Source organism: Aythya ferina, assembly GCF_964211825.1.
Source record: "Aythya ferina genome assembly, chromosome: 2".
NCBI classification, from domain to species: Eukaryota; Metazoa; Chordata; class Aves; order Anseriformes; family Anatidae; genus Aythya; species Aythya ferina.
In genome coordinates this window covers 47,180,899-47,195,663 of record NC_140297.1, presented here as the reverse complement: position 1 = coordinate 47,195,663, position 14,765 = coordinate 47,180,899, and the positions used below count along the sequence as shown (strand labels likewise).

The 14,765-nt window shown below is 36.8% G+C and overlaps 1 protein-coding gene across 13 annotated transcripts in view; it reads left to right on the top strand.

Annotated features, from left to right (window-relative positions):
- Positions 1 to 378: 378 nt before the first annotated feature.
- ULK4 (unc-51 like kinase 4) overlaps positions 379 to 14,765 on the top strand; it is a 233,796-nt gene continuing 219,409 nt past the window's right edge. For 10 of the 13 annotated variants that reach the window (XM_084509479.1, XM_084509474.1, XM_084509486.1 and 7 more), the window contains exons 1-10: positions 379 to 501; positions 2,448 to 2,536; positions 2,945 to 3,098; positions 3,823 to 3,922; positions 7,106 to 7,245; positions 8,559 to 8,721; positions 11,207 to 11,308; positions 12,104 to 12,187; positions 13,008 to 13,083; positions 13,695 to 13,790. In XM_084509479.1, coding sequence (XP_084365605.1) covers positions 2,484 to 2,536; positions 2,945 to 3,098; positions 3,823 to 3,922; positions 7,106 to 7,245; positions 8,559 to 8,721; positions 11,207 to 11,308; positions 12,104 to 12,187; positions 13,008 to 13,083; positions 13,695 to 13,790 — 968 coding nt within the window. In that variant the 5' untranslated portion in view covers positions 379 to 501; positions 2,448 to 2,483. Of the gene's footprint in view, positions 540 to 2,447; positions 2,537 to 2,944; positions 3,099 to 3,822; positions 3,923 to 7,105; positions 7,246 to 8,558; positions 8,722 to 11,206; positions 11,309 to 12,103; positions 12,188 to 13,007; positions 13,084 to 13,694; positions 13,791 to 14,765 lie in introns of all 13 variants that reach the window. The other 3 variants (XM_084509482.1, XM_084509481.1, XM_084509480.1) reach the window with 3 other exon arrangements.

Genomic DNA, 14,765 nt, shown 5'->3' with positions numbered 1-14,765 from the left:
GTTGCCGAGCAACCAGAGTCTGCCTAGCAACCAGGCGGCGCTCCGGCTACATCCGGGGACCCGCGGCAGCCCCGGCCCCGCTCCAATGGCGGCTCCGGCGTCCGTCCCCGTCTCCTGGATACGGGGGCGCGGCGGCGACGACCTGAGCGCTGCGGCGGGGGGAGCGGGCAGGCCTTCCTGGCGCTTTGCGGCTTTTCCTCGCTATAATAAAAAAAATAAAAAATAAACCAGCTGTAGGAGTCTCTTTGCGTGTTGTGGCGGTGTCTCTCCCTCTGTGCGGCGTGTGGCGGGGAGCTCCCTGTATGCATGCACCCCTCTGCCACCCCAGAGCGGGGCATGGGAGGCTCCGGGCCGGCGGGCGGGGCTGAGCGGCGGGCGATGGCGGCAGAGCGGGGCCCTGCGGCCCCCCGGGGCGGGTGGGTGCTGCTCGCCCGCCGCCTGATGGCTGGCGGGTGAGGGGCGAGAGAACCAACGGCTGATAGGACTTCAGCAGGGCCTTTGGTACGGTCCCCCCATTGCATCATCTCCTGCACGGACAGGTAGACGCTTTGCTGGGTTAAAAAGTGGCTGGACGGCCGGGCACAGAGAGTGGCGGTGAATGGAGTGAAATGCAGCTGGCGACCGGTCACCGCCGGTGTTCCCCAGGGGTCGGTGTTGGGGCCCATCCTCTTTAATATTAATCTTTACTGATGATTTGGATGAGGGAATTGAGTGCACCCTCAGTAGTTTGCAGATGACACCAAGCATCCTGGCTTGTATCAGAAATAGTGTAGCCAGCAGGGTCAGGGAGGTGATCGTCCTCCTGTACTCTGCTCTGGTGAGGCTGCGCCTCAAGTACTGTGTTCAGCTTTGGGCCCCTCACTACAAGAAGGACATCGAGGCCCTGGAGCATGTCCAGAAAATGGCTACGAAGCTGGTGAAAGGCCTGGAGCACAAGTCCTGTGAGGAGCGGCTGAGGGAACTGGGGGTGTTTAGTCTGGGGAAGAGGAAGCTCAGGGAAGACCTTATTGTTCTCTAGAAGTACCTGAAAGGAAGGTGTGTGGAGCTGGGGGTTGGCCTCTTCTCGTAGATAACTACTGATAGGACCAGAGGGAATGGCCTCAAGTTGCACCAGGGGAGGTTTAGGCTGGAAATGAGGAGACATTTCTTCTCAGAAAGAGCAGTCAGGCATTGGAATGGGTTGCTCAGGGGGGTGGTGGAGTCACTGTCCCTGGGGCTGTTCAAGGAAAGGCTGGATGTGGTGCTTAGGGACATGGTTTAGTGGGTGACATTGGTAGTAGGGGGATGGTTGGACCAGATGATCTTGGAGGTCTCTTCCAAACTTAACAATTCTGTGATTATAAGGTGGCCTTCCTCAGCAGGGCTTGGGCTGCGGGAGGCCTCAGGCGCACAGTTGCTGCTCCGTTGTGTGTGCTTTGGCTGTTCGCTGGGCAAGAGAAGAAGGAAAATGCTTCTGGAGCTGGGTTTTCTCGGTGTCCTGCTCCTGCATCCTGCTGGCGAGACCAAATGTGGTTCCCTTGGCAGCTGTACCCTGCTGTTTTGGGTGCTTCTGAGTGGTTTCACGGAGATTTCAGTGATGGACACTTTGTTGTCTAGTGTTGGCCAATGATTTTATTTTATTTTATTTTTAATCACCTAAAGTTCTGTCTGAAGACTTGAGAATTCTCTGGTCTCGTTTTGGTCTTCAGTATCTCAGTCAAGGAGATCTGAAAGCTCCTTGTGAGAGAGCTGAAGCAAAATTGAGTCTCTGGTTTGTAATTACGCATTTGACAACAGTACTGCTTCAGCAGCCTTCCTCTCCTTCCTTGTTGATGGTTCTTCACAGAATCACAGAATCACAGAATTTCTAGGTTGGAAGAGACCTCAAGATCATCAAGTCCAACCTCTGACCTAACGCTAACAATCCTCACTAAAACATATCTCTAAGCTCCACATCTAAACTTGTTGCAGTGCTGCCTGCTGTGAGATTCAGCTTTCCTGTGGTTTTAAGGTAACTACACTGAGAACTGGCCTGGCTGAGGGAAAAAACAACCATTTTATAAACGAGGAGGAAGAATTCATGTTGAGATGAGAGCAAGCAACTCCAAATGGCTTAGAAGTAATTCAGCTGGTAGTTGAAAGAGCTGAGTTGGCCGCGAGCTGGAAGAACTTACCACAGGGTGGTCATTGAGTACTATACTAGCTAGCAATATATCCTGTCTCTGGAATTTGTTTAATTTGTTTCAGTATACAAAGCACACAAAACTAGTGAGACAAAAGTATAACTTTTTTTGTAGAATTTGTAGACTCCCACAATGCAATGTTGGTCAGCAAATTTACACAGCTTTTTCATGGATAGAAAACTATTCAATGCAAACAAAAAACTTAACACTGACTCCTATAACTGGTAACATTACAGGCAGCGTAGTATTGGCGACAGTACTGATTCCTGTGTGTTTTTTTTTCAGTTATGTTGATTAAATTATTTAGAAGGGTTAAATTACATGGTGGAAAGCTGCATGGGACCATGCACCTGGTGTGCCCCTGGGCAGAAATGGTAATCGTATTTGTTAAGGCTTTCTCTTTAGGATATTCTCATTTGGCCAGCCGTTTTGTGTAGAGCTTAAAAATCATGATATCAAATTTAGAATTTTATTTACTGGTAAAATATTTGTAATTCCTAGTTATTGGCCCATCTGTAATTGGTGGAATGTGTAAAGAGCTTTGGAAGTGGAAAATACTGTCACCCGTTCAAAAATTCTGATCAGATTTCGTGAGAGCAGGCCTTCTGTGAGATAGTTATGTTTGATCTTTCTGGATGTATACAATCCCTCTTTTTAAGAATTGTGCATGTAAATGCAGTACCTCACTTATTAATAAATTTGAACACATCCCCCTTCCACCTTCTTCCTTTAAATGTTTATCTGTTTATGAAAGTAATATCATATTTCTAATCCCTTGCCAGTGAAGCATCCTTAAGCATGGAGAACTTCATTCTGTATGAAGAGATAGGAAGAGGAAACAAGACAGTTGTTTATAAAGGAAGAAGAAAGGGGACAATTAATTTTGTTGCCATTCTTTGCACTGATAAATGCAAAAGAGCTGAAATAACAAACTGGGTAAGTAATGTTTTTCCTGCTAAATCTGGGAAACAATATAGCCTAAAAAATTTTTGTAGCACAGGTGATAGTAAAGAAAAACACCAATTGCTTGTTTACATGGAGTTTGTTGTCATTTATATCAGCTTCTTAAGATTTCAAAGTCCTATACTTTGAGACTTACTTTAAATTGTTTATTTCTCTCATCAGGTTTTATTGTGTAAATCGCATGCATGAAGTCATGCTTAGAGGCTTACCATTTCTATGATACATCAGAGAACCTTTTGGGGGAAAAAAAAAAAGCTGTTTTCATACATTCATTTTATTTCCTCTTACTACATCCAACCATATTTTCCTCACAGTTGTGTTCTCACTGAAAAAGAAAGCAGAAATCCAAGGTTAATCCCAAATTCTGATTTGGAGTCTGTTACAGTTTTAATGATGCAGAGAAGTTAAATAGTGCTTGGAAATCTACAGTGTCTGTATTTCAGTGGTTGGGGAACTTTCCCATATTTTTGAAAGAGGTTAAGTAGGGCAAGGTCTATGGGGAAAGTTATCTGTCCTCAACTTACAAGTAAAATTAAAATCTTAGAGTTAGAAATTAATTTTTAAATTCTCTGTCTGCTGGAATAGGTAAAAGAATGAGCAGTTGACCTAGAGAAAAGCTATATTGTCTCAACCCCCCCTACAGTCCATATATACAGCTGTTTTTTTCCCATTAAAAATGTTAGGAACTTTGTTCTAGGTTCGTCTGACTCATGACATCAGACACAAGAATATAGTGACATTTCATGAATGGTATGAAACAAGCAACCATCTCTGGCTTGTAGTGGAATTGTGCACAGGTAAGGTAAACTCAGAAATTAAAAACATATTGTACAGGTATTTGTAAGAGATTTACTTTAACAGTTTTTCCTACAACAAATGCTTACTTAGGTTTTTGAAAAAAATTAACAATCATGTATTTTGTATGATATATATATATGTATGTATGCTTTAAAAAAATTGCTTCTGGAAACGTTTTTTAGAATTTCACTGAAGTCATATTTCTCTTCTACTTCACAGTGTGTCATGTTAAATGTTAATTTATGTGACATAATCTTAGTTTGTACTACCTTAACGGGTGGGTCTACTCAGGGGAAATGAAATTGTGAGTAGAGGGAAGGTAGTTATATACAATTTTACTTGAGAAAAGATTTCTAAAGACTGTCAACTTTGGTGTTCTCATTTTATAGCATACCATAATAAATAGGGCAAGGAGTGAATAAGTTGTACTTTACAAGTGACTTGACATTGTATAAATGCTTCTTTTTTTTAATCAAGGGGCAGTTCTGTATAAGTTTTGTTGTTGTTGCTGTTTTGTTTTTTTTTCCTGTTCAACAGAAGTGTTTTGACTCTTCTGTTAAGATATTAATTCGTGTGTGTTGAGAACCCAAAACTGCATTAAGTGATTCACTGAGTTTTGATAGTTTCTTGTCAATCTGTTAAAACAGAAAGGTTTTAAAGCATTTTTTAAACTTTAGATAGTATGCTTTCCTCTACGTGGAAAGAAAAGAGCTCCAGTTGTGCAAGAGATACATGTTAAGATTTTGATATGTGGGATTTGTTTCATAGTAAGAGTCAATATTGCACACTGCCTTTTTTTCTGTCCAGAATTCTATTTCCAGAAATTACTGGAGAAGCTAAAAGTCCTGACGAATAATCAGATCGTACTTTCGATTTTCAGAAGTGAAGTTAGTTGGCTGATTTGGAAGCTTTGGCCTAATTGCCTAGTCTTACTGTATGTGAGTTATTAGACAGCCAGACATTCATTAAGAACAGTTAGAGCAATTATTATGTGTTTTACCTTGCAGTATCGCAGTGTGGTGGTGAAGTTATTAATATTTAAGATTTGAGATGCCTGGCTAAGAAGTTTATCTAACTAAAACAACGTTCCTTTGATTAAAAGCTAACAGTCTATGATTATATCCAACCCCCACTTCTAAGCTAATACTGGTGGGACGTATAGAAGTGGAACATCAGGAGCCATCTCTCCATCATTGTCACTTGGCAGAGAACGGAAGAGCAGAGAAGTAAAAGCTGCCTGAATGTTCTCTCACTATAGGCATAGTTAATAAAGCTTCCATCTGACTCGTCTCAAATTCTGCTTGGAATCCCTATATTCTTTGTCAGCAGTTTGCTGCAGGGAGGATGTCTTGGAGCTAGCATACTTGTAAATCGAATAAGATAGGAATTTCTTATTGATTCTGTATAGAGCCCTGAAAACTGCTTTTGACATGTGGATGATCTCTCGCTCATCTCAAGATGACAAGTGAATTTCTGTTACCAGATGCAGCATACTTTTGTGCTGCTGGCTTTGCTATTTTTTTCTCCTAGTCTATTTGGTCATATTATGGGACTATTCTCTACATAGCCCTCTAAAATACATTGTAAAAAGTGGTAACTAAGAATGATGGAAAATTCTTTACTATTTTTAGTTACATAGTATGGGGTGGGCTGTAAAGGTGACTGATATACTAAACAGTGTAAAAAAGATTTTGGATGATTTTAAGATTCAGCAGCATTGTACAACTTGAAGAATACTGTTGTTAAAAGACCTTACAGTCATACTATTCTCTGAAAGAAATTACTAAGAAGAGGGAAGTGGAAAAAAAGCTCAGAAAAATCTGTTATGTGATTTGGAATAGAAGATCTATTATCCTTCTCTATGGAAAGCTCTCCTAAACCCTGTTTTCATTTGAGGACTTTTTTTTGTCTTTTTTTTTTTTTTTAATCTGCATGGTTTGGCTAACACGTGATAGATAATCCAGAAAACCCATAGACAATTCACAAAATGCAATGCAGGGTCTTGGGGAAACAGATTAGGTGTAAAGGAACAAATACGGAAGAGAAATGGGGTCTTGGGAATGTGGAATTTAGGATGGTAGACTGGGACAGGAAGAAGAAAGACTGTTTGAACAATGAACTGGTAGAAGCTAGGTAATTAGGACAAGTCCAAGTCTTGTGAAGAGTTAGGTCAGCCATGGCTCAAATGGGATGTGTCTGACATACCTGAGAATCACTGGGATGTGGAGAAGCAGGTGATGGGGGACGAGATTTTGCAGGGACAGAGAAAGATTAACAATAGTGGGAAAAAAGCATAGAAAGCAAATGTGAAGCATGGAGGTGGACATGGGTAGTAGAAGATATGAAGGATATTTGACATGCTTTGTAGGTGTAATCAGATCAGAATTGGAGGAAGGGTGGTCAAAAGTTAGTGAAGGAGAGTGGAGATTTTGTCATGACACAGAAGAAAATTTTGTTGGGATGAGAAGTCCAGAGAGGTGAGCGGACTTGCTGGGCTGGGCCTGGGATTTGTACAAGAAGCCTGAGATGTGAAAATTCATTCCTGAGTATTTTTTATTCTTTTTTAAAACCAAAAGGAGGAAAGGATAAAAATGAAGAACTGAGTCACACAAGAATCAAGAAGAGGACAATATAAAAATACCATGTGTGAAGAACAAACAAAGTACATCTGTTGAATGATGTTGACCTCTGGACCTCAGAACTTTACTATTTCTTTTGTCCGAGAACTTAGTGAGGAATTCCACGTCATTAGTTTTAGTGCTTGTTCATAGATGTTGATAGCGTGCTCTTGGTATTATTTATTCTCTTACCCCGATCCCTGCTGGATGAGTTAAGGAGTCTGAACAAACCTGTGTCTGCTATCACACTGGGACATGATGCACTACTTCATGGGATTTCTTTTTTGCCTTGTGTTTCCTTTGCAAAATTAAACAATATGAAAGTGTTGTTAAAGTCTTGCATTCAATTTTATTGTAGTCAAACTTAAGCTTTTTGTCACAATCTTGGAAATAAATTTTTTTGTACATTTTGTAATTATTTTATAATCTCAAGGTATTTTTAACAAATATTGGTTATCATTTTAGCTTGACCTCTTTTGAAGAAGTATGTATAATGTCTTTGCCTGACATTTTCTATATATGCACAAATAATTCCTGTGCTGACCATGTGTAAACATATTTCAGGTGGTTCTCTAGAATCTCTTATTGCTCAAGATGAACATCTACCTGAAGACGTAGTGAGAGAATTTGGTGTAGACTTGATTACTGGTTTACACCACATTCATAATCTTGGAATTATCTTCTGTGAACTGACACCTGGAAAGGTAACAAGGAGCATTATTTATAGTGGACGTTGTATATTACCTTGTGTGTTAATCATTATCAGAGTGTTAATCATTATTCCTATTGTACTGTTTGTGAGAAGCTTATCTAATGTTGGAGGCCAGTTGAGCTTTGTAATAAATGTAAAGACAACAAGAAATGAGCTTGAATCGTTTATGATCTAATTGATTTATTTCTGTACTCTAAATTTGATAGAACTATAGATTCTTTTGGGCTTGATGTACTGGTCTGAATTAATCAAGGATTTTAGTTCTCTATCCTAGGGCCCTAACCTCACATTATACCTGCTCTATCATGCTGCAGGATATTTTGAAGTCACAGAAAATGCTAACAAGGGAGTAAATTTAACTTAATTTGTAAATAACTTTCTCCATTGTTTCCAGATGCCATTTAAATTATCATCTTTGACTTGCATAAAACCACCAATCTTTGCAATTTCTGTCGTTGACTGTCCATGTGGAACTTACGTACGGTTCAGTCAAAGTTCATGGTTTTAATTTAGATAGTAAAGTGAATGTAGCTGTGATCAAAAGTTCTTGCTTTAACAGTAATTTTGTTTTTGATCTTGATCTATAAGTGGTGAAGTTGCCCTTGTGTCTGAATTTTCTGTAAAACTTGCAGTTCTACTCAGTTTGTCATTTGTGGGTCAAAGTGCAGTAAGTAGATATGAATATGTAAATAAAGCATAATGGTAATGCCTCTGTATTTTTTCTGAAGAATAAAAGAAAATGTAAAAACTGTAAAGTATTCTGTTGAACACAGAATAAAGTGCAAAAATAAGACTTTTTCCTCCAGTTTGACTAAATGGGCAATTTCTTCAAACAACATTTTTGGGATTCTGAAATTTTTAATTATGGAAATTACCTTTATTTTAATTATGTATTTATGCAGTGACGGCATGGGGAAAATTCTCATGTTTGTTAGACAAAATCTTTAAAATTTTCTGCTGGATCAAATTGGAAAGATTCACTTTTTTTTTCCTCAGAGAAGACAGTGTTACTTTTTATTATTCTTTTACTTTACAACATATCTTACTTCTACTCTCTTTTTTTCACTGTAGTAACATCATTATTGTTTTGATTTAATAAATAAACAAAAATGTGTGTTGAACCATTGATGGTTCTGTTGTGAGCTTAGGAAATTTTCTGGTTATAATAATATGAAAGTGATCATTCATCTCTTTACTTAAATGATTTGATTATGCTTTTTATTTTTTTAGTTTATATTGGAAATTTCAGCAGTCACTACTGTTAATATCTGGTACTTGTTTGTTGGATTCTGTTTATCCCTGTAGATCCTGCTGGAAGGACGTGGTAGTTTGAAATTCAGTAATTTTTGCTTGGCTAAAGCAGATGGTGAAAATCTGGAAGAGCTTTTTGATTTAATTTCCTCTGAAGAACCAGGAGGAGATGTCAGTGAAGGCACTCCACAAAGATGCGTGAAAGACAGAATTCGAGGTATGATACTTTTACCAGTCAAAACTGCTTTAAACCACAGGGCCAGAATGAAAGCGGGGGAAAAGCCCTTGTTATAAATAATTTTGAGAGGAGACTTTGAAAGAAGGTAACTGATCATCATTCTGTTGGGGCTTACTAAATTCCTGGAAAAACTGAATAATTAATTCTGTTGGGTGGACGTTTGTAAATACCGTTGTCTTTGCAATGGAAAGCATCATCTGTAACTTTTCTGTAAGCAGTGTTTACATATCCCACATGTGGGGATTTCCTTAAGTAGGCTTAAAACTAAAAAATCTGCTCTTAAAGATTGTTTGGAGGGATTATAACGTAGAGAGGGAACAACACTCGTGAGTGAATAAGTAGAGAAGCTGTGTTTTGCAGGTGTATGGCCATAATTCTAAACTTTACAAGAACAGTTGAACTAAGAACTGGAAAAATATCCTTCTGTCATAAATAGGTTAACAATTACATACCTTTCCTACTCGTTTTAAATAGACTTCAGGTTATTTTTGGATCGAACTTTACACATAGGTGATTGTTAAATAAATATGATACAGCCTGTAAACTTTCAATTTTTAAAAGGCTTTTTTGCAACTGACATCACATCCCAGCAGTAGGGCTTAATGTACAAACTGTTTCTGTATCGTGAACAAGTTTTCATTAGCTCATAAACTGTTCTTGCTTTATTTTTCATTGGAGAAAAAGAAAAAACAGAACCAAAATTTGTCTTTTTTTTTTTTTTAATGTGTATATGGATGAGATTGAAAATGGTTCAAGGTAGCTAATTAATTGAAAATGTTAATTGTGTTTGGGTTTGCTAAGGAAGATTAAATTGTACGTTCTATTTGATGAAAAGTAATGATTATTAAAAGAAATAACTCAGTAAAATACCATTGGTCCTTGATGCATTTCACGTATCATCAACTAAGTACAAGTAGTAGGATTACAAAAATAATAAAAATCACTAAAAACATTGGAAATTGAACTTAAACTATCTTTAATAATTGATGACATTTATATCTCTAGTGTTTAGCATATACATTAAGAAAAAAAAAAAGTGCTGCAGACTCCATAGGGTCTAGGAGTAATTTCCATTAACTTCATGTTAAAAGTATACACAGCTCAGTAAGTACTACACAGAACTGCAGCTACTGTAATTGGAGACTACACTGCTGTTAAGTATCCATTTAAAATAGCTTAGAAATAGGCTTTTGTGATTTTTATTGACATAAGACTTTAATTATCCTTTTTGATGCCAGTGTTCCATTTCACTTCTGGTTTGAGGTTTGACTGTTTTGGTACTAAAGATACCAAAGAAAGAGCATTCCTTTAGGAAAGAATGTTTCTTTTTGAAGTATGAGAGTTCCTTTGTTTTAATTTAAGAGACATCCATGAAAATGGACTACATGGCAAACACTATGTTTTGTTTTCATCAAATAAGAGAACTTCAGATTTTTGCTTTTAATCTTGAGAATCTTTCAATAGTTCATGTCTTGGAGCATCTCACAGACCTCTATTTCCAAGATAATGATGTGTCATAGCAGTTACTGTTATATGGAACAATGGAATTCTTGGCAATATTTTGTGGGAACAAAGAGAGCTTTCTCAATACTTTGCTGTCTCCTGCAGAAAGCACATACTGAAAATATTAAGACCAAAACCAGATCTTTATTCAGGAAGAAATACAAATCTAATCTCTTTCCTGTTGCCTTTCAGAGCAGCTTTTTCAATTGTATGGTTAATGACCTATTGTCACTTAAAAAAAAAATATAAAAATATCTGATAGCAAAAGAATCCAAAATAAGTTTTTTAAAGGACTATGAAATTTACATTTTTGCTGAGTTTGCATAATTCTTACAGAGATTTTGAAGAATCTAGTTAGTGTTTAGTTGGAAGCTACTGTAGAAATAGGAACTGCATATATATTTTTTTCTAACAAAACAAAACAAATTAGGGTTTTCTGAATGAACTGCCATAATCTGACATGATGTTTTTATAATGTTTTAATGTGTGAAAATAGGTATAACTAGTTTAGACCATTTTAATGACTACCTTGTTTTTCTAGCAGTCTTCTAATATTATGGAAATTTATGTCTTAGGATATATATATATTTTTAATGTAAAACCGGATATAACCTAATCTGTTCTGTTATTCACATGAGAATTATGTTGGTTTAACATTATTCCCAATTTCCTTGGCTGTGGAAACTGTCAAGGTATATCAAAGCACTCTTTGCATTGATTGTATTAGAAAATATAGCACAAACCAAGTTGGTTAATGGGAGGGAAGTAAACAACAAAATAGTTTCTGTAATCATACATAATTTAAGAAAGGTATAAGAGGAAGTTACTTTCAAATTATGTGTGGTATCTCAATTTTCTTGCATCTAAGTGGAGATAAACCCTAACACACTAAAGTGTGGAGAGAAAATTTAGCCTTCTGCAGAATAGATGCTGAATTGAATTTGTATGCTGTATTTTGTAGGCAACCCAGTATACATGGCTCCAGAAGCAATAAAGGGAGAAGACTTTTCCAAATCCAGTGATCTGTGGTCCTTGGGATGTTTACTTTATGAAATGTTTTCAGGTTGTAAGTTTGTATATTTCTTTAGTATCAGTGGTAATGAAAACGTATTTTGTGGTCCCAATATAAATTCTTGTTTACTTTCCAGGGAAGTTAAGGAAGAATTAAGACAGGTTTGAAAGATTTCTTGAAGAACATATTAAATTTACTTAATAGTATGGGACTCTGTCAAGCAATCAATTAAAGTAATACTATTAAGCTCTACTTTTGAATGAGATCTAAATATAACAATATTAACCGACTTGTATTCCTCAAATACTGCTTGAAATTGCAGCAGTACTTGCATTCTGGCAGTGTAATGCTTTTATCTTTTAATATTAAACTGTGGGTGCATTAATCTGGCCAAGGAGAAAACTGTAACTAGAATAAAACTAGTCATTAGGCTTCCTGCAGATAAACTTAGCATTGTCTGCAGCTGGAAGGAAAACTTCAGCATCAAACAATTACAGTGCAGTGTTCTGAAGTCTTAGATAACACACTGATCTGCTGGATCGACATTTTCTGCTTAGACTTTTTCTGTTGGCTGTCTTACTTCTGATTTATACAGAGCTGTCATGGTGGCCTCCCTCAAGCCATCTTTAGTGCATGTCCTTGGCCTCTTCTGCTGTTCATGGTAGAAGAATTTAGAAAGGTTTTATGTTTAAGTTAAGAAGTGAACTTGGTAAATAGAATTCAGAGTGAAGGTGTTTATTGCTTTGGATGTTTTCTTTGGGAAATGAGCTCAATGTGTATCATTGCTCCTGAAAGCCATTTTGAAGTTTGCCTAATCAGGGAAATAAACCTTCTGTTTGTTTGTAGGAAGACCACCATTCTTCTCAGACAACTCCTCTGAGTTAATTGAAAAGATTCTGTATGAAGATCCACTGCCACCTAGACCGGAGGGTAACAATTTGCTCTTGTTAAATATGTCAAATCAGAGTAATACTTAAGTTGGTTTTACTTTGCACTGTTTCTTTTGAAGTTAATTTCAGGAATCATTTAGCTGTTCAAAGTGAATGTTACAGTTGCTTTTCATTTGATGAGAACTTCTACCATTAATGATGAATGTTTATTTCTCTATTGACAAACAGGCGTATCATTTAGTGTTAAGAATTAAAAATAAATGTACTGTCCAGGATGGAATTTTTGAACTCTGTCATTCTGGGCATTGGTGGTATTCATGGCGACACTTGAATATTGGTGTCCGTTTTCAGTTAGTAGCAATGAGAACAGTGCGGTAGAGTTAAAACTGTTACTCCTTTCAATTCTAAGGGAAACTTTGTTGTCAAAGTGGATAAATTGCATTTCAGAGTTTTGAGCTCTCAGAATCAGTCTTTCTCATTTAACTAAGAGTTCTGGAAACATCTTCTGTGTAATAGGATGCAACAACAGTCCTTTTAAAATTGTCAGGGTTGGTGTAAATTGCAATTAAAGCAGCTTTCAACTCTATTTTCTGCTAATAGCTGTATGATAATGGAGAGTGGTTCTTTAAGCATATAAAAAATCAAATTAGTTTGGTAACCAAGTATTGTTTTTTGCTGCTTCAGAGGATACTTTGAAATGCAGAGTTTATATTTAGAACTTTTGATGCATTCACATTTTTTCAGATGAAATTACTATTAAATTAAGCTGTTCTAACACTATTTTCAGATAAAGATTTGATCTACCTTATCATAGTTGACAGTTGGTTTTGCTACCCAATCCTTACCTTAAGTGTTTGCAGGTTCTGCTTCCCAGAAACCTTCTGCAGAGTTCATTAGTTTACTTGATGGCTTGCTTCAAAAGGATCCTCAAAAGAGGTAAAGTGTCTTAATTGATGAGTTGTTTACATTGTCTTTTCACTTCTGGAAAAAAACACTGCTATGGTACTACATGTATACTGTCCTGTATGCAACAATGCGAAAATAATTTTAACCTTCATGAAAGAAAAAATTACACTTTTTCTTGCAAAGATATACGGACCATTCTGATTCAGTATAGCTTTGTGTTTTTGTAGGTGGTGCTAAATACATAATGATAACAGGGATGATGGGTAGCTTTTTAAACTAGATGTCTTTGCTATTCAAGAGCAATGGGCTCATCTATTATATAAGGCTTTGATTTATAGGTGTTAAGTCTTACTTGTTGTATAATGTAAGATTATCATTTGCAGGGTAGTTCAAATAATTTAAATGTTGGGATTGGCCCAACGGTCTCTTTCAGTCTTAACCTCATCCCTCTGTGTTGTGTGAATGAGGCATTTCAATTGAGGCAAAAAGTTTCTCATATAAGAAAACTTTTTTGCTGTCCAAATACAACTCAAAGGGATTAGTTGCTTCATTGAACCCAGTGATACTAAACCTAGCCTGGTGTCTGTCTTTTTAGCTCTACTTTGCTATTGTTTTTTCATTTGTTTGTTGCTTTTCAATAGGTTGAATTGGACAGACCTGTTGCAGCACCCATTCTGGAAAGGCCGTCTTGGCCACTGTGATGGTGATTCTGCAGACAGCCAGGGACCAAGCTTAAGGTACTGAGTGTGCAAACAGATGTAGCATACAAGTGAACCAATATTTTTACATTTTTGTTTTGTTTTCCTGCGAGTATTTCAATCTTTGAATTTTGCTTAGAATTTTCACGTTGACAACTAATTGATGAATGAAATGTTACTCCATCCAATGAACAATCCGGGAGCCTTAGCAATTGCGTTATCCTATTAGTGTATTATAGTACCTGTTGCTTTCGATAGTCCTTTCTCCCTAGAATGTATTCACATTTTTATTTATTTTCATTGTTCATGTAACAAAGATGCTTGGTAATTTGACTTGTAATACTGTTCTTCAAAAGCCTTTCTAGAACCTTATGAGTCAATTTTATCTCTTTTATTGAAGTTTTTTGTTAGGTTTTGTGATGTTCTAAGCTTAATCATAAAAACAATCCATATACATGTAGATTCATTTCAGCCTCGCAAATGTAGCTAACCCATATTTCTTGTTTATAGAGTAAAGCATTATAGAGTTTATAGAGTAAAGCATTAATCTAATGTTTTCGTTTTAAATCTATAATACTCTTATATATGCAGAAACACCCAACCCTTTTATGAAAACAGGCTTATACATTAAATAGGCTTCCTCAAATGTCCATTATCTTGCTGCTTTTAATTTTTTAATTTCCAATTAGGGTGTGTTTTAATGATCTGTAGTTCTAAATATTTGAATGATACTTTAGGTTCCATCCAGGGAACTCCTGTGAAAATAGTTTTATTTTAGAATGCTGAATACTTTTGTGTTTTATCTATTTTTAAATTCTCTCTTGCATTGTTCAATACCTATCTGTGGTACCAGTGCTGCAGCATTTTTGTTACTAATGTGTATTCTTATTTGGGATGATGCTCTTTGTCTTTTCATTTCATTACTACTTTCTCCAAACAGGCAGGTAATAAATCCAGATTTCAAGTTCATACCACAAAGTCAGAACTTCTTCAACGTATTAGTGAGACTTAGGT